Raw genomic sequence first — 20,990 nt, forward strand, 5'->3', positions numbered from 1 at the left:
CCACCACCACAACCACCAACACCACAACCACCAATACCACAATCACCAACACCAACACCACAACCACCAACACCACAACCACCAACACCACAACCACCAACACCACAACCACCAACACCACAACCACCAACACCACAACCACCAACACCACAACCAGCAACACCACAATCACCAAGACCACAACCAGCACCACAACCACCAACACCACAACCACCAACACCACAACCACCACAACCAGCACCACAACCACCAACACCACCACCGCTGCCACCATAATAATAATTATCATCATAACATCCACTTTTCTGTGCTTGAATGGGTTGGATAGAATTTGTTGAGATGGATTTTGTATGGTTTGGCGCCTCTCCTGTCACCAACCCTCACCACCTTCCAAGGGAAGTAACTGTTTCCCCATTTTACAGAATATCACAAAATATTAGAAACAAAGGGCACCACTTGCATAACAGGGACACCCGCTTACAACTATCACACAATGTCAAGGCAAGGAGACATGCACACACACACACACGTATGACAGGTTTCTTTCAGTTTCTGCTTACCAGACCTATTCGCTGGGCTTTGTTTGGCCTAAGGCTGTAGCTGAAGAGACTTGTCCAAGGTGCCATTCATTGAGACTGAACCTAAATTAAGTCAATTAAAAGCAATAGCAACAGATGCAGTATTAATATCAAAAGGTAAATTTTACATCCAACTAAATGTGGATGTTGTGTTAGAACACTAAATACTGTGTTACTCACCTTGAGAAGACCTCTCATATTGACGCATGCTGCATAAAAGCACTCATATTTATACTGCTAGCAGATGACAATCATCTATCTACTGGCACCAAAACTACCACATCACCTATTTTCGCTCTGCCTGGATCCATCAGTGACAGACATCCAAAAGCAACATAATAGCCGAATCTCACTGTCAGTCATATGTACACTTTTATGTCTTTTTGGACATTCATGTTGCAAATAGCCAGAAAGCTCATTAAAGGTAATTAATAGCCGGAAGGCTTATTAGAAATAATGAATAGCCACAAGGTTTATTAAACATAATTAATAGTTAGAAGGTTTATTATAGATAATTAATAGTTAGAAGGTTTATTAGAAAAAATTAATAACCAGGAGGTTTATTAAAGATAATTATTAACCAGAAGGTTTATTAAAGATAATTATTAACCAGAAGGTTTATTAAAGATAATTATTAACCAGAAGGTTTATTAAAGGTAATTAAGAGCCACAAAGCTGATTTTTATTTTGATGTTGATGTACTTGACTCAGTAGGTCTCCTCAAGCACAGCATATCACCTTACGATCCAAGGTACTTTTAAGTGGGCTGGTTATGCGAAACTGGTGTGGGTTACAGCTGTGAACTCACTTTAATTGCCGGGTCTTCTCAGTCACAGCATATCTCCAGAGGTCTCGGTCTTTCGCCATTGCCTCTGTGAGGCCCAATGTTCAAAGGTCATGCTTCACCACCTCATCCCATGGCTTCCTGGGTCTCCCTCTACCCAAGATTTCTTCCACTGTTTGAGAGTGGCACTCCTTCACACAGCTCTCCTCATCCATCCGTAGTACATGACCTTACCAATGCAAACGTCTTTCTTGCTTGCCACATCCAATGCTTCTTATGCCCAACATTTCTCTCGGGGTGCTTACACTCTGTCGTGTGTGCACACTGACATTACACATCCAGCAGATCATGCTAGCTTCATTTCTTTCAAGCCTACACATGTCCTCTGCAGTCACGGCCTATGTTTTACTGCCGTGAAGCATGGCAGTTTGCTCACATGCATCCTACAATCTATCTTTTACTCTGAGCAAGAGGCCCTTTCTCACCTATAGGAGTAGAAGCTTTCTGAACTTTGCCCAGGCAATTCTTATTCTAGTGGTAACGCTCTCTGAGCATCCACCCCCACTACAGACTTGTTCACCCAGATAGCAGAAGCTATCAACTACATCTAGTTTCTCCCCTTGTCATGTGATGGAATCTATTTTCTGAGCATCTGTGGTGTTTATTGCCCCTGTGCATCTGCTGCACATGAAAGCTATCTTCCCGGTTAATCTTCCTTTGATGTTGCTGCACTTCTTATGTGTCCATAGCTTACACTGGGTACATCTTATGGAGTTTCTACCTACACCTTTTCTACAGATCGAACAGGACCACCTGCCTGAAATGGTGCGTGATTTGTTTGCCTTCTTACTTTTTTTAGCATAACATGTTATCATCATCATCATTATTATCATCGTCTAATGTCCATTTTCCATGCTGGCATGGGTTGGGTGCTTCGACTAGAACTTTGGTCTTTACAACATTGACTATAAGGCGCTTCAATTCTAAACCTTGCTTCTACACCTGAAATTTCTTCTCTAGTTCTGGTAGTGATTCTGCTATGAGGGCCAGGTCATCAACATAGAGGAGTTCCCAGGGGCAACCTGTCTTGAATTCCTGTTATTTCCTGGAGGACTATGATGAATAAGAGGGGGCTGAGGGCTGATACTTGGTGAACCCCTACTTCTACCAGGAATTCTTCACTATACTCATTGCCAACACTAACCTTACTAACGGCCTCTCTGTATAGGGCTTGTACAGCCCTTATTAACCACTCATCAATCCCCATTTTCTGCATCGCCCACCAGATAAGGGATTGGGGGACCCTGTAAAAGTCCACAAAAGCTAAGTATAGGAGTTTATCTTTGGCTAGTTATTTCTCCTGCAGTTGCTGCACCAGGAATATGGCATCAGTGGTGCTTCTACCTGGCACAAAACCGAACTGCATCTCATCTAAGCAGACACTCTCCCTAATTAGTTGGGCCATGACCCTCTCCCTGACCTTCATCACCTGATCCAGCAATTTGATACCCCTGTAGTTATTTCTATCTAAAGCATCACTTTAACCTTTGTAGCAGTTGACTATGGTGCTGCTACACCAGTCATTGAGTATGACTCCATCATGAACTACCTGGTTTACAATGCGGGTGACTAGGCCATAGCCCACACCACCAGATGTTTTAAGCATCTCAGCAGTGATTCCTGATGGACCAGGGGCTTTTCCTGGCTTCATAACCTTAATTGCTTTATCTACAAGGGTGCTGTCTATTCGGATAGCTGGTCCCTCTACTGTGGCAACATTTGGCTGGCTCTCCTCCTCCAGTTCATTTTCCACGTTCAGCAGTCTTTCATAATGGCTTCTCCAAACCTCTTTCATTTCGGAATCATTAAAAGCAAGTGCACCATCATCCATGCGGACACATTTCTCTCCTGTGACATCACAATTTTCTCTCACACACTGCAATCCGAAATACTTCATTTCTTTGGTCTTTATGTTGCTGGACATTGGCAAACTTCTTTTCTGCTTCGCCCTTGGCTATGTATGCCTGTCTCCTAGCCTCCTTTCTGGCTATCTGGTATGGTTCCCTGCTACCCCAACCCCTCCAGGCCTGTTTCATTGCTCTGATGGCTCTGTCTACTATATTATTCCACCACCACATAACTCTAGGTCTGGAAGGGACTTTGCACCATCTGTGGACTTGGTCTGTGGCACTCAGTAAGCTGTCCCGTAGGAATTTCCAGCTACCTTCTATGTCCGAGGACTGTAGCTCCTCCTCCCTCTCATCATATTTCTTGATGAGGATATCCCTAAATCTCAGATCATGTGAAGGGTTCTTTAGCTTCCAAATCCTTCTTTTCTGGATTGGTCTGCTTCTTGGAATCCTTCTGGCCTCGAGTCTAAAGTCACTAATGACTAGTCTATGCTGGGGGTACATTCCATACCTGAGAGGGTCTTTGTATTTAAGAGCAACCCTGCGTCCCGCTGTCTGGTGAGGATGAAATCAATCTGGCTAGCAGAGTCACCTGATTGATAGGTTATCAGGTGGCTGCTTGGCTTCCTGAACTTAGTGTTGCAGACTAAAAGGCTACATGCATCACAAAACTCCAGTAGCCTGGTTCCATCTTCTTTTCAGGAACCAATACCATTATGCCCATGTACACCAGTGAAGATACCGGATTGCTGTCCAACATGCTCATTAAAATCTCCAGCTGCAAAGATGAGGTCATTGCCACTCATCTTTGAGGCAGCCTGTAGAAGGGTATCATAAAAATGGTCCTTCAGAGCATTTGGTAGGGCCACTTGCAGGGTCATAGGCAGAGATAATTGTAGCTATACTATTCTGCAAGACTAGCCTGAGCTTAAGCACTCTATCACATACCCTGACAACCTCTATGACCTTATCCACCCATTTCTCCACAAGGAATATACCTACACCCCCTACTCCATCGATGTTACCTTCCCAGAAGATTTTTATACCTATGTGCCTTGCCTGTGAGGACACTAGCTGAAGCTTCTCTCCATCTTACCTCTTATGGCAATTTTCTGTCATGTAAATTGTAGCAGTATGGGCAGCGAAATGTGATGTTGATGGTTCAATGTATGTTGTCGGGTGTCGCCGATGGAGATAGGACGACATCAAAGTAAAACAATGAGGATTGTAGTTTAAATAATTTATTTGATCCACACTTGCATCTACGTGTTGGATACTCAAAGTTTAATTTACAATATCAATGAAGGCTGCTACATGAAGTTACCAACAGCTTTGAGGTGGCAAAGTAAAAATAACAACAGGAGAAGTAGAATGTTGATTTGATGAAAGAGTGCATGGCATATTTTGTGTCTGTGTGTGCATTGAACATTTGGTTGAGTTGTGTTGTTTTTCTGTCCTATCTTTTTGTGTCCTGCTACTGTGTTGTGTCATTGGCTATCATAATTCGCTCATGCTGACTATGTGGCTCTCTGTTGGCTGCTTACCTGTTGCAAGCTGCCTGCTTATCTGTCCTGTATCTAAGGTCACTATTTATAATGGTCATCCTAGCAAGAAGAACAGACATACCATTGGAGTCCTTACTACTTATCTAGGTCACCTGCTGTCCAGTTGAACCTTCAGTGACACAGCTCAGGTTAGAAATCCATCCATCACATTTTGACAGGATAAAGAAATTTCTGTCACACCTGTTCGGCCAGTGGTGGATCAGGTCAGCGAGAATCCTTAGATTCAGTTTCGAATCTCAGCTCAGAAAATGAAATGTTAGTTTTTACATAAATAAAAGTTTATGTTAGTTTAAAAGATTTATCCAAAAAATCTTATTTAACTGTAATTTTTAGAACAACATGTGGGTGAAGGTAAATAATATGCACACCCAGTGTTTAGGGCTAGGTTTAGGGTTTAGGGTTAGGATTACATGGAAGACGGATGGTGTGTGTATTCTTTAACTCTGCCCAATTCATGTTATGTTACCAATAGTTTTCTTTCATATAAATAAATTTTGACTTAAAAATTTGCCAGTAAAGTCTTATAAAATGACAATGTTCCAAAAGATGTAGATGTTTATATGATATACATGAAAATAAGAGTGAACAAAATATACTTAAAAAACAACTATATTTTGTAGTCATTATCCGTAATCTACTCCCAAAACACTTCAGTAGCTCTATTTTGCATCACTTGCAAACTCATATGTTCTATGATCATTAAAGTGCAACGACCTCCACAATAACCAGCCTTCAATTTGATTTTCTGTTCCTAGATTAATCAGAAACATAGATTGCTGTGCTACTCATAAACCTTCTCGGTAGTTCAAGTAACTGGGGAAAAAATAACACCAAAGCAACTTAAACTGTCCAAAGGATGGGTGCGTTTCTTAGTTAAAAATAATTAATAGCCATAAGGCGTATTAAAGATAATTAACTGTCAGAAGGTTTATTAAAGGTAATTATTAAACAGAAGGTTTCATCATCATCATCGTCGTTTAACGTCCGTTTTCCATGCTGTCATGGGTTGGACAGGCTCCAATCTAATCTGGCAAAATTTCTACAGCTGGATGCCCTTCCTAATGCCAACCACTTTGAGAGTGTAGTGGGTACTTTTTACATGTCACCAGCACATAAGCCAGTCAGGTGGTACTGGCATCAACCACGCTTGAATGGTGCTCTTTTACATGCTACCAGCACGAGTGCCAGTCAGGCGGCAGTGGCAATGATCACGCTCAAATGATGCCTGTTATACACCACTGGCACAGGTGCCAATCAGGTGGTCCTGTTATCAGCCATGACAAGGATTTCACTTGCCTCAACAGGTGTTCGTAAGTGCAGTTTATTGCAGTTTATTAAGTTACTCTTAAATGGGCTGGTAATACTGCACTGGCATAGATCATGTTTATGGTCTCACTTGCATTGCCGGGTCTTCTTAAGCACAGCATATCTCCAAATGTCTCAGTCACATTTGAAAGTCGTGCTTCACCACTTCATCCCAGGTCTTCCTGGGTCTACTTCTTTCACAGGTTCCCTCTCTTGCTAGGGTGTGACTCTTTTTCACATAGCTGTCCACATCCAAACGCAACATATGACCATACCAGCGCAGTCGTCTCTCTTGCACACCACATCTGATGCTTCTTAAATCCAACTTTTCTCTCAAGGCAGTAACACTCTGTTGAGTATGCACACTGACATTACACATCCAGTGGATCATACCAGCTTCATTCTTTGCAAGCTTGTGCATGTCCTCAGTAGTCACAAAGATAATTAATAGCCAGAAGATTTTATCATTATCATTATCATCATCATCATCATCATCGTTTAACGTCCACTTTCCATGCTAGCATGGGTTGGACGGTTCGATTGAGGTCTGGGAAGCCGAGGAGGCTGCACCAGGCCCAACCACAAGGCTTATTAAAGGTAATTAATAGCCAGGAGGTTTATTAAAAATAATTAATAACCACAAGGCTTATTAAAGGTAATTAATAGCCAGAAAGTTTATCAAAAATAATTAATACCCAGCAAATTTATTAAAAGTAAATAATAGTCAGCAAGTTTACTAAAAATAATTAATAGCCAGGTCTATTAAGAATAATTACTAACCAGCAGGTTTATTAAAAATAGTTAACAGCCACAAGGTTTATTAAAAATAATTAATAGCCAGAAGGCTTAGTAAAGATAATTAATAGCCAGAAGGCTTATTAAAGATAATTAATAGCCAGAAGGTTTATCAAAGATAATTAATTGCCAGAAGGCTTATAAAAAATAATTAATAGCCAGAAGACTTATTAAAGATAATTAATAGCCAGAAGGTTTATTAAAAATATTTAATAACAAGGAGGCTTAATAAAGATAATTAATAGCCAGCAAATTTATTAAGAAAAAATCTACTACATATGTGGAAATCTGTGGGTGTGTTTGTTTGTGGAGTTGTTATCTAACTCCTCCTACATCGTTTTATCGATTTTGATGAAACTTGACACATGAGTAGAATTTATGTCTAGAAAACTAGTGACATACTTAGATTGTTGGAAAAATCGATAATAGGGCCCTTGGAAGGGATTCTTATAAGTACTACATATAACTAATATATTATTTTTAAACATCCAAGGGAAATAACCCATTCGCTCCTGAAAGGGATCCTTATATATAAATATAGCCAAGGGAAATAACCCATTCATGTTCATAAGTTATTTGGTATAAATCAAATTGAGTATGCTTATTTCTTAGTATTTGAACTATTTGAGTTATTTTCACAATTTATCCAGTACAATGCTTAAACAAGTAAATAGTATTTACCTAAACAATAGATCCACCTATTTCGGTTAGTGACTTATTCATGAATTTAACAACACTAGCGCCACTGAGGGTAATATTCTCTGTGAATGCACAAAAGCTTTTTTCAGAGTTATTCACTTTGAAGTGTTATTATCTCATATCTGATTAGCCTGTTATTACATAACATGCTTCACAATTTTAGTATACATAACTTATTAGTATTTCCTAATAAGTTCTATAAACTCTGGGAACATATTAACCCCTTACCCAACAATTATTTTGAAAATGAATGTATTTTTTCAGACATATTTTTTAATTGTTTTATTTTACTATGTTTTGAATGGTGATTTCGAGGTATATTTCAAACCTTATTTATTATGAATTTTAATTCAATAATATTGATTTTAAATTACCGCTTTGGGCAGAAACGAGTTAACCTGTTTTTTTCATAAATCATATTACTTTTACAAAAAATCATGTTATTTTATTTGGTTATCTTATTTTCCAAATTTAGAATGAATGATCAAAACATGATTGTTTACTTCTGTTGATTTTATTACTTCAAAACTTAGTAATGACAAAAAAGAGAGACAAAATAATGAATTATCATCATCAGAGCTCGACATGGTGGGGTTATAATATAAAGGTATAAAAAAAAACAACGTAAAAACAAAGTGAATACTTCTATTCATAAAATGTGCCTTCCAACCCTTCAACTGTCTCCAGGTGACTAAATCATACTCGGTCTTCAATGCCTTACTCAAGCGAAAGGTGGCAGAAATCGTCACTGCCAGAGGTATAAAGTGAGTGAATATACTCGTATTTGTCAAAAAAGAGTTTATAATAGACAAAGGAACTCGTTTGCTGTCGATTTTGGCGAGTCTATCTTTTGACGAGTTAACTTGCCAGAGATAGAAAAAAACGATTTCGGTCAAAACGCATATATTCGTTTCTGCCGGGTAAGGGGTTAAAGCCCTTTTCGGAGCTACTTTATTTGAATTCTTACTATTGGGTAATTAATTTCATGTTATTATATAACTGACTTCACAATTTGGGTATTCATAACTTATTAGGAATTCTTAAAAACAAGATCCTGTGTAAATACACAAAAACCGTTTTAAGGGCCACATACTTTGTATTGTTGTTACTGGATTAGTGAAACAATTATGAGAATGAAACCAAGGAATAAGCCCTGCTTTCCTGGGAATTACTGGGTACATCAGATAGTAATTAATTGCCAGAAGGTCTATTAAAAATAATAACGATAGAAGCAGTATTAATACCAAAATATAATATTTATGCCTTTCCACTGTAACAAAAAAATGAAGGAAATTTCTGTCCACTGTAGAATTGTTTGAGAACCTTTTTCTCTTTGAATCTTTTCTCTTTTCTTTGTTATGAAGGACCACGGTCTGAATTGTCAGGTTTCCTCTCATTCTTCCTTACAATGTAAAAATAATTACCTTGTACTCCTGTTTGTTCCTGAAATAGCTTTGGACAAACAGGATGTAACAAAAACGCCTCAAATTCAACATTCTTGATAGACATTTTGACTGCAAACACAAGGTTCAACGGTTCTAACCATGATGGTAACTGGATAGAAAAAAAAACAGTAGAACTTCAGCTACATGAAGACACCATTACCACATGTTTAACTTCACTAACACCATGTTGGTGGCCATGTAAAGCATGGGAGGTTTTTCTGCTCTATTCACTGTATTACCATATTGACACAGGTCTCATGTCTCCCAAAAGGCAGGAAGGCCATGGATAGAATATCTTTGATCTGAGTGACAAAGTAATTTTCCTCATTTCCTTATTACAGAGTAGAAATAAATCATTAAATATTTCAAATATTTTGTTTTTATTAAATTAAATCTCTTCTCTTTGCAAAAATGGGAAAATAAAAATATAAATTGATTCTTTTTTGTTTTAACAGGAATTTGATGAATATCTCCGAAACAGAGGTAAAACATTTGTTTGTTAATATTGAATATTACGGTGTCTTGTCATGTCATTCTATGTTAAACATTACTGATAATTACTATTTTGGTTTTATTTCTGCAAGGAATTATGTTGATAGCAAGTTACTACCTGCAGCCTCAGGTAGCCACAAGTTTTTAGCAGTCTTTCAAGTGCTTACAACCCTCCTGATAATCCTTGCTGTACCTAAAAGACAAACTTTCTGTAGAAGCTCTTCCGGGTATTCTATTTCAATATCCTTCAGCCATTTGTCTATATTTTGGCTTCCTGTTCCCAACACACCAATTATTATAGGCACCACCTTTACTGTTTGCATGCTCCAAATTCTTCCTATTTCAAATTTTAAGGGATTGTATTTACTTTGTTTTTCTTCTTCTTTACGATCCTGGAATCAAACAGACATGATGGGTCGATAAGTAAGCAGCTTCTCTTTTCCTTATCTATGACTGTAATATCTAGTCTATTGTTTTCTAACTTTTTCTCCATTTGAATAGGAAAGTCCCATAAAATCTTACATTTCTCCAACTCCAATTCTCTTTTGACTCAATGATTGTGCTTTGTGTTTCCAGCTTCAAATCCCCATTTCTGGCACAGTTTCCAGTGTAAAACTTTTACAACCTGGTCGTGCCTCCGTTTCTTATATTCTTCCTGTGCCAACTTGGGGCATTCTTCCACGATGTGTGCCATTGACTCATTCTAAGTTCCACAGGCTCTACATTTTTCTGACACATTCTCTCCATATATATTTTTACTCAAGTTGTTTGTTTTTATCGCTTGATCTTGGACTGTTACAATTAGGCTCTCTGTTTCTTTTTTTAATTGGCCCCTTTTTAACCAAGCCCAGGATTTTGTTCCACAATATGTCTTTAGTGACTCTCCAGAATTGGCCATGCAGACGTTCCTCTTCAATCTGTCTGACATGATATCTTTGCATTTCATCCTTGTCCTTCTATCCTATTACATGCTTGATCCTCTTTTTTTTTATTCATTTCACAGAAAGTTCTTTCAGAAATAAGACTAAACTTTGTTTCTTGCACAGAAGATTGCTTGCTTCCAGTTTTGCACTCCCAAGCAACAGCATTCTGGGAACTACAGTACCATTTGGATTAGGATTTGCTAATAGGTTCAGATATCTATAATACAAGACATTAAGAGGGTTAAAGTATGTAAACTGAATAAAAATATTAGATTTAGAATTGAACCAAGCCTCATAAAATCTAACCAAAAAATATAAACTTGATATTGATTCTAATTGGTTGTAATTCTTATTAAAAGACTATCTTGAACATTATAATTTCTAATTGAAGAGAAGAGCTTTGGACTTTGTGATGAAGAAATTATTCTAAAATACCATCTTGCAATAAACTAAAATAACGTCTTTTGAGAGGGGAGTTAACTCTTCAATGTCTTATGAGAGGGGAGTTAACTCATCAATGTAGTCTTCCATGACCATCTCATGTGTGATGATACAACATAAGTTACATCCAATTATTACTTTAGGAAAAAGAACCATAAATGTAATCTGATTGTAAATATTAAATTAATTAATAGTTATTATCATACTTAATGAGCTGATTCATTACCTCATTAATTGAAAGTTTATAGCTAGGCTCCTACTGAGTTTTGAACCATCACACTCAGGTTCTTCAGCATGGAACCATATTGTCAGCAAAGGAAAACCAGTTATGGAAAATAAATCATGCCACTATGAAAGGCGCTAACACCTCTGTGAACATGGCTTGGCCAATCAGATCAGCTGATGTACAACCAAGGGCAATGGAATTTTCCCACCAAATAGTCTGGTCAAACGTTTTTTGGAAAACCCTGCTGGGCATTATAAAAATTCTTATTTTGCATTTCTAGACAGAATGAGCTCTGATACTTCACAGATGTTCTCACTTTTCTTTTTCTGCTTAGAACAACCTACGGTGCTTCTCAAAGCTGTGTCAGTCAGTTTTGTGAGAAGACATTTTCATTGTTTCTATTAATTTTTTTCTCAGTAATTATGAACTGTCTTTGTATTACTATTCAGCATATTATACAGTGAAAACTTGTACTTATTTCCATTCAGTATCACTTGACTATTACTTTAGCAAGCAGAAGAATATGTGGAAATATGTGGGTATGACAAAAGGTCCTTTCAGAACCATATTTAACAATCCTAAAAATTTCCATTAATGTCCAGGAGAGACATAATGCCACAACCCTGGCTAGACACATATGGTTATTGAAGAAAAATGCCATGGATTATAACATCAAGTAGAGAGTGATAGGGAGGTGCAACCGTTACTTCAATAGTAGCAGACGGGGAAGGTTAAACCTTGCTTAGAAAAGAACAATATTCAAGAACTCTCTTCATTCAGACACTTAACTAAAGCCTAAACTGCAAGGGTGAGTTTTACTTCCCTGGGCATGGATACATTGTAACTCCAACGTCTGGCAGCTGACCTGGCAGACACCCATAAAATTATTAACCATATTACAAACAATAACTCTGAGCACCTTTTCAAACTTCATCTGTCTAACACCCGTGGACATGTTTACAAAGTCAGAAAACAGCACAATTCCCATGACTTTCGGAAACATTTTTTCACGCTAAGAGTTGCTGAAGCATGGAACAAACTGCCGGTATCAGTTGTTAGTTGTCGGAGCACTGTATCCTTCAAAACTTCCATGCTTCCTGAGATTCGCCAATACTACACCTGATTTTCTCCCCTCCATACACACGCAAGCATGTATCTGATTCATACACTGTTCGCTTCCCAGACATTTGTACATTACTGCATATACTTTATATGCACTTTTGACAAGTTGTGGTGCACCTGAGCACTGTATACAATAATTTCATTATTATTATTATTATATGCCTGCATGAAAAATAGTATGTGATCAGTTATCTACAAACTCTACCATAACATTACGATTTCCACCAGCAGTCTTTCCAACACCACAACCTAAGAGTCCAATACTGACTACACCGAACCATATGCACATAAACACATAGATATGCATCCGCATGAGTTTAAAGGTTTGGGTGCCTTCCCATGTCCTCTTTCAAAGTCCCTGCTTCCTGCACCAACTCCATACTGCCCACACTCAAACTCCACTTTACTGGCAGTTATTTCTCACTCAGGGATTTGGGGCCAGGGACATAACCTTTGATGGAGTCCCTTCACTAGCTGTCTCCTACAGCAACCACAACCAGATGTGTTACTTAAGATATTGTAAACTTTATGATTAACGTAACTTCTCTGTTGACAAATGTACAAGTGCCTGGTATTTCTCTTATGGAGTCTTAGACAATTTATATGCCTTGCTCATCATTTAATGTCCATCTTCCATTTTGGCTTGGGTTAAGCAGTTTGACAGGATCTGGTGAGATGCATTAGGCATGATTTCCATGGCTGGCTGCCCTTCTTAATACCAAGCACTTCACAGTGTGGACCGGAAGCTGCTTTTTCCATGACCCCAGTGCTAGTAAGGTCACCAAGTAACTTGTAATAGAAAGTGAAAAATGGAAAGAGCCCTGTAAAAGTGGGTGGGAGTGAATTTGGGAGACGGGTAGGTGGCTTTATATCCGGGGTAGGAGAGGTTTGATAGAGGGTCAAGTAGGGGTGTCTTGATATGGGGGAAATTCACGACTTGCTTATATTTTTTACAAAAGTGAATGAAAGTAGCTGGAAGGGAGAAAGATGGTGGTCATAGGGTGCAAGTGCATACTCTCAGTTTGCAAGGATGTGTGTATGGGGAGAGAATATAGAATGTGGATGAGGAAGGTAAGAAAGAGAGGGTAATTTCATAAGAATATGGGATGAGAGGCGTGGCAGATGGTTAGTGATGGGGCTAGAGGTGGATGTAGTGAGTGAGGAACAATGGTTTGGGGTGGAGTTGATGGCAAATATCTGTATGGAGTGGGGCAAGTGAGAGTTAGATGAGGTTTGGGTAGGAGGGAGTGACAAGTAGCAACGTAGGAGTAGCAGAGGAGAGCAGCAGAATCATAAATTCATAGACAAGGAAGTGCAGAGATGATGCACAGGATGTGACAGTGGAAGGGATGGGTTGATGATGATGATCAACTGGGACAGAGATGGGAGTTAGAGATACATGAGGATGGCTATAGTGAGTGGGGAGACAAAATTGGAGGGAGTATTGATAACGGATGTGAGAGGGCGTTGGGAATAAATGCATATAGGAGAAGTGTTAAACATCAAGAATGGCAAACTAAGATGTAGCTAAGAGTGGGAAGGGAAAGATTAGGGAAGGGGCAAAAAGGGATGATCGATGGAAGGTTGTACGAACGGAGATGATGATGATGATGAAAGAGAGGCAACTGGTATTAATGAAAAGGGGTGAGAAGTGTTGTGCAGATTCTGCTCTCAAATGCTTACAGCAACAAAGTAGGGCCATAGTTAGAAGTGTAATGGAGGGATGGGTGTTAGGAAAATGAGATGTGGTGAAGGGTATGGTTGACATGGGCAAATGTCAGTGTAGGGCCCAACATGGACAGGAATAAGCACAATGCATTTAGGACCTCACTTTTGCTATGATGGATGTGTCTTTATATGTCATTTTGTTCAACTTGCATCAGTAGGTGTGTGGCCAGGTGGAAAACTGCACCAGACTTCTGTACATGCCAAAACAGACATAGAGGTCTGGTGCCATCTTCTACCTGGCAAGTTCCTGTCAAATGATCCAACCCATGCCAGCATGGAAGGTAGATGTTGAACGATGATGATGGTCATAATGATGACACACTGATATTTGTTTATTTCCAGAAACTAAATTATCAAGCCCATCCTTTCCTGGTCCACAACAGAAAACAGTCTCTATCATACCCAGACCTTATATGACATCCGGAGAAAATGCTGGCATTAAAATAAACTTAATGATTGGTTCAATTTCTAATGTATCTGTGAGTAAATAGATTCACGTAACATATTTATATTTAATTGTTATTTCATTTCCAAATGAGGAATCATTACAGTTAATTAAAACATTTTCTCAATCTAACTCAAACATTTCATTTCCTTCACATCTGATATCTTGAGTATATCTTTTGCTAACTTTAACAACCTCAAACTTGCTACAGCCATTCTGTAGAGCGTTTCTTAACAACAATATCAACTGCAACAATGTATCTCTCTTCTCTCCATGAAATGTTCCTTAGTTGTTTACCATTAATTACTTTTGTAGGTTGATGTCATCGTTAACAGCACCAATGAACACCTCCAGCTTGACAGTGGTTCTATCTCCAAATTTATTCTCAATGCTGCTGGTCCACAGATACAAGCTGAATGTAACCGGAAATATCCTCAAGGTATTTCTACATCTAAAATAGCCATCACTGAAGGATATAACCTCAACTGTGAGAATGTAATTCATCTGGCATTACCTCCCTGGGATGAAAATTCATCTGATTCAGTAAGTATCAATCATATTATATTGATTTATTGAAAGAGTTGTTGTACAACCCTAGGTTATCATTGATCCAGCATCTCTGTGGCATGAACGGAATTGTCCATAAAACTATGCACAATCCACAGATGTGTTTTTCCAGTCATACAACACTTCCGTCTGCTTCAAGACAGAAGCATGTACTTTGATGTCCAGTGATGTACAGTTTGGGCTACAGTGTGACAGTCTGGTGTTGTGGTATTCTGTACAATTTCCAAAGCATGGATTCTGGTTGTTTGAAATTGATGTAGACTCTATTGTAGATATTCCCTGAACATTTCGACTCAACCATAGTCTCTTGTGTGCAGTGTAGAGTCTTTTGTGCCTGTGGCGCCCTGCCTTGTGGGTGGTTTTGTTGCTTCTTGCAGTATGTTCTCACCCAGATTTCCCTCTTGTAAATAATAATTAATCTCTCCTCTTCCCTATTATTTTTTTGTTAATTACAAAATTCCACCTGAATTACACTGTGCAACCACCAAATCTTGGAACATTTCTCTTTCCATTCACGGCATCCATATCTTCACTCAGACCAGACTTCCTGCTATCACATGATCTGTGTTGATCCTTCTGTCACATGATCCATGTTAATCCAATGACCACATGATCTGTTAATCCAATAATCACTAGAAGTTGTTTAATGTTATTTGAATCTGTAAAACATTTCTGTTTGAAACAACAAATTCCATGTGCAATGTGTTGATCAAAGAATATATTCATCACTTACATTATTTACATTTGATGGATATTTGTCCTCATCTTGTTTGTTGTTAACACAACGTTTCGGCTGATATACCCTCCGGCCTTCATCAGGTGTCTTGGGGAAATTTTGAACCTGCGTTCTTATTCCTAAGGTATTTTTCAATGTTAATATTATTATTATTATTATTATTATATTATTATTATTATTATTATTATTGTTCAGGTCACTGCTTGGAATCAAACTCGGAATCTTAGGGTTAGTAGTCCATGGGCATATGGCATAGTGGTTAAGAGTGCAGGCTATTAACACCAAAATTCTCAGTTCGATTCCAAGCAGTGACCTGAACAACAACAACAACGATGACAACACCACTACCACCACCAACAACAACAATAATAATTATAATAGTAATAATAACAACAACATCGAAAAATACTTTAGGAATGAGAACCCAGGTTTGAAATTTCCCCAAGAAACCTAATGAAAGCTGGAGGGTATATCAGCCGAAACGTTGTTAACAACAAACAAAATGAGGACAAATATCTGTCAAATGTTAATAATGTACATAATTCCTCCTCTCTTAAATATAGAACTGAAAGAATATTTTCATTACAACTTAATGATTTCTTCCTGTAATAAGAAAATAATTTAATAAAATGTGAATTATCAATTACTAAACAATTATTTTTTCAGATATTGCGAAACTTGACTAGCATGGTAGACACTTGTCTAGGAACTGCTTCATGTCTTAGTGCAAAAAGCCTTGCATTTCCTATATTAGGAGCTGGAGTATTGAAATATCCCATTGAAAAACTACCTGGAACTATGTATGAAGCAGTCAAAGAGTCACCTCGAAAATACGATATCAAAGATGTTTACTTTGTTGTTTTCCCTAAAGACACAGAAATAGTAAAGGTTGGTTGACGTATTTGTTGTGCATTGTATCATGTTCCTCCTCCTCCTCATCATCATCATCATCACCATCATCATCATCATTATCACCATCACCACCACCACCACCACCATCGTCATCATCATTTACTGGGGAGCTGCACCAGATTCCAATCTGATTTGGCATGGTTTCTATGGCTGGATTCCCTTCCTAACACCAACCACTCCAAGTGTGTAGTAGTGCTTTTTACGTGCCATTGGCATGGGTGCTAGCTACACAATACTGGCATCAACCACATCTATGAGCCCACTTGGTTTGACAGGTCTTCTTAAGCATGCTATATTACCAAAGCTCTCAGTCACTTGTCACTGTCTCTGTGAGGCCTAACTATGATTTCACTTGGCTTGATGAGGCATTTCAAACACAGCATATCGCCAAAGGTCTTGGTTACCTCTGTGAGGCTCAATGTTCTATGGTCATACTTCACCACCTCATCCCATGTCTTCCTGGGTCTGTCTCTTTCACAGGTTCCCTCCACTATTAGAGTGTGTGGCACTTCTTCACACAGCTGTCCTTGTCCATGTGTATCCCATGACCATACCAGCACAGTCGTATCTCTTGCACACCACATCTGATGCTTCTTATGGTTAAGTTTTTTTCTCAAGATGTTTACACTCTGCCATGTATGCACACTGACATTGCACATCTAGCAAAGCATACTGGCTTCATTTCTCTCAAGCCTACACATGTCCTTGGCTGTTATAGCCCATGTAGCATGGCTGTTCACACACAGGCTTCATAAATCTGCCTTTCACTGAGAGAGGCCCTTTGTTGCTTGCAGGGGTAAGGGCTCTCTGAACTTAGCCCAGCCTATTCGTATTCTCACGGCTATGCTCTCAGAGCTTCCACTCCCACTACCGACCTGGTCACCTAAGTAATGGATGTTATCAGCTACTTCTAGTTTACCCCGCTGGAATTTAACTCTACCTGTGATTCTGCCAGACACAAAAAACTGATTTTCCTGTTAAACTTCCTCTGATATTGATGCACCTCTTATGTGCCCCACAACGTGCATTGGGTACATTTTATGGAGTTTTTACCTACACCGTTTCTATAGATTGAGCAGAACCTGAAGGGGTTTGTGATTTGTCTGCTCTTCTACATGCTAAGACTTGGGTTCTTGCTAAAATCCTCTAAGGCCTTTGATTCAAGACTTTGCTCCCACACTTAAAATTTCTTCTCTAGTTCAGGTAGTGATTCAGCTATATGAAGAATGTCATCGGTATAGAGAAACTCCCAGGGGCAGCCCATTTTAAATTCCTCTGTTATTGCCTGGAGGTCTATGATGAACAAGAGGGAGCTGAGGACTGATCATTAGTGAACTCCTACTTTTACCCTGAATTCTTGGCTATACTTGTTTCTAACCTTCACCTTACCTATAGCATCCATGTACATGTCTTGTACAGCACTCACCAACCACTCATCTATCTTTAGCTTCTGCATTGACCACCAGATAAGGGAGTGGGGGACCCTGTCAAAGGCTTTCTCCATGTCAACAAAAGCCAGATACAGGGGTTTATCTTTGGCTTTCTATTTCTCCTAAATTGCCTAACTATGAATATAGCATCAGTTGTGCTCTTGCCTGACACAAATCCAAACTGTATCTCATCAGATTGTGTCGTATAGCCAGCTGGAGACAATATCTCCTGGGACTAAATTACAGTAACATTAGTCCTAAACCAGGACTGACTACGAAATCCATACTTGTTGCAAAGTGTCCAATGGACAAGCCTGGCTATATTGTCATGGTGTCTCATATATTTCTTCTGGGCTAGTGGTGTACATTGGCTAGTAATATGCCATATGGTTTCACCGTTTTGTCCACAGATTCTGCACTTATCACTTTTTGCTGTGTTGTCTATTCTGTATTTTATGTAGTTTGTTCTTAGTGCTTGCTCTTGGGCAGCACAGATTAGTGTCTCTGTTTTTGGTTTTAAATCACTTTTAGTCATCCACAGCCATCATTTTTCTCTGTCTGTCTTATCTTCAACATCCCTATGAAATTGACCATGCATTTTACTTTTTAACCCACCTATTTTCAGTTTCATTCATTTTCAATTTTTTGTATAGTGCTTTATCTTTGCAATCTTTCATCCTACACAAGCCTGACCTTCTTACTTCTAATAATAGCAGTTCCATAGCATTGTTTACATACCATGCTATGTTGTTTTCTTCTGCTCTAATGCTGTGCTCGCATCCAATAAGTCCTCTTCCCCCTCTTTTTCTTGCTACATACAGTCTGTCTGTGTCACTTTTTTGCATGGAGTGCCCCATATCTAGTTAGCAACTTCCTTGTCTCTCTGTCTAAGCTGTTTAGTTCGTCTACTGTCCATGCGATTACTCCTGCTCCATATCTAAGGAGTGAAACTGCCCAGGTGTTGATAGCTGCAATCTTATTCTGTCCATTTAATTTCGACTTAAGGATCAGACTCAGTCTGTGCAAGTACTCCTCCCTAAATTTTTCTGTCATTTCTTTTTCCATCAATTTATCCATTTCCAAAATACCCAAGAACTTATAGCCCGTCTCTTCTATCTGCTTCATAACATCCCCTGATGGTATCGATAGCTCGTCCATACATTTGATTTTGCCTCACCTCAAGACTAACACACCACACTTTCTCAATCTGAACTCCATTCTGATATCAGCACTGAAATATACACCCTATCAACAAGGGAACTGACTTAGGCTTCATCTTTACCATAAAATTTGAGGTCATCCATGAATAACAAATGGTCGACATTTTGTTGGCGGCTTTTGGATACATACCCAGCCTTTGCTTTCCTAAGAATCAGTGTTAGTGGTATCAAGCACAGTACAAATATCAGTGGGGACAAGCAGTCCCCTTGGAAGATGCCCCTCCTAATTTCTACTGACCCTAAACTTCTTCTGTATGCTGTCAGGTCCATCCTCCAATTCGTCATACTTTCTCCAAACAATCGCTCAACATTCGATGCAATACCAAATAGGTTCATACACTCCATAATCCAAGAATGTGGGATCATATCGTACGCCTTATGATATGGCTAAGTTACTTTTCCTCCTCTTGCAGTCTCTGAGCACAGTTTTATCTATCAGGAGTTGATCCTTGGTACCTCTGCACTTACGCTTGCAACCCTTCTGCTCATGTGGCAGGACTCCATTTTTTGCCAGATGTTCATACATTGACTCTGCGAGTATTCCAGTCAATAATTCCCACATAAGTGGCAAACAGGATATCAGCCTGTAATTGTCTACTGTATTGCCTTTTTCAATGTTTTTCAGGCACAGCACTGTCCTACCAAATGTCAACCACTCTGGTATTACTTTGTCAGCATTTGACCAAGTGTTGAGTTGCGCAACTATTCGGGCATGACATTCACCAAAACTTTTGTTCCAGTAGATTTAAACCCCATCTGGTCCCGGTGCTTTCCAGTTGCTAATTTTTTTGCTGATTTCTTTCATTTCCCTAACTGAAATGACTAGTTCTGCCTATTTTGGACAGACTACTGTTTGTTTCAGTTCTTGCAGCCATTCAGCATCCTTCTTGCGCTCCTTGTCTTTGCTCCAGATGTCACCCGAAAACCTTTCACTTTAAATGTTATTTGGTCACGCTACAAGAAAAAGAAGATAATTTTGAACAACTGCTTCAAAATCTCCAGCTTCTATTTCAGGATTACAAATTTACATCAAGCCAAAGTATTTCAACACAAATATTCTTCTTTTGTTTTAATTAGTTTTGAAAATAACGAAGAATAAAGTAAATTAGCTTTGTCATTATTGAGCTGGTGTTTGGACACAACATGGAATCTTGATACCAAATTCAATTCCGTGAATAATTTTTTACAGTCACTTAAACAAGCAAATTTCATTTCTTTTATTCTGTAAGTAAAAATTCCTCCCCAAACTACAGAATATTCAAAAGCCTGTCCATCATAGGAAGTTATTCTATGATACAATAAATGGAAATATTAATTTAAAACAATATTTGTGATAGAAACAATGAGTTAAAACATTGCATTGTAATTAGCAGAAATTAATTATTTTCTCATTGAGTAATGATAAATTATTTGCTTACTTTTAACAGAAATTTAAAGAATATTTCCAACAAATGTCAGCAGATGGCTCAGCTGTAACATCAGGTAAATTGTTTCTTTTTTCTTATATTAAATATCATTTAGGAAGAAACTAGGGACAGTTTTTCTGATCACCATCATCATCATCATCATCATCATCATCATTATTATTGAGTTAGAGAGGAGCACATGCCATCAAATTGACATTGGGGTACAAATATATGAAGCCCAATAAATGGTATTAGTTTTTG

General features: G+C 38.6%; 1 protein-coding gene across 2 annotated transcripts in view; it reads left to right on the forward strand.

Moving 5' to 3' along the window:
- Positions 1-20,990, forward strand: part of LOC115229286 (protein mono-ADP-ribosyltransferase PARP14-like) — a 55,820-nt gene that overhangs the window by 29,387 nt on the left and 5,443 nt on the right. For both annotated transcript variants that reach the window (XM_036499167.1, XM_036499166.1), the window contains exons 5-7: positions 14,774-15,001; positions 16,428-16,649; positions 20,751-20,805. In XM_036499167.1, the coding sequence (XP_036355060.1) occupies positions 14,774-15,001; positions 16,428-16,649; positions 20,751-20,805 (505 nt within the window). The remainder of the gene's footprint in view (positions 1-14,773; positions 15,002-16,427; positions 16,650-20,750; positions 20,806-20,990) is intronic.

Source organism: Octopus sinensis, unplaced genomic scaffold, assembly GCF_006345805.1.
Source record: "Octopus sinensis unplaced genomic scaffold, ASM634580v1 Contig12351, whole genome shotgun sequence".
Classification (NCBI taxonomy): domain Eukaryota; kingdom Metazoa; phylum Mollusca; class Cephalopoda; order Octopoda; family Octopodidae; genus Octopus; species Octopus sinensis.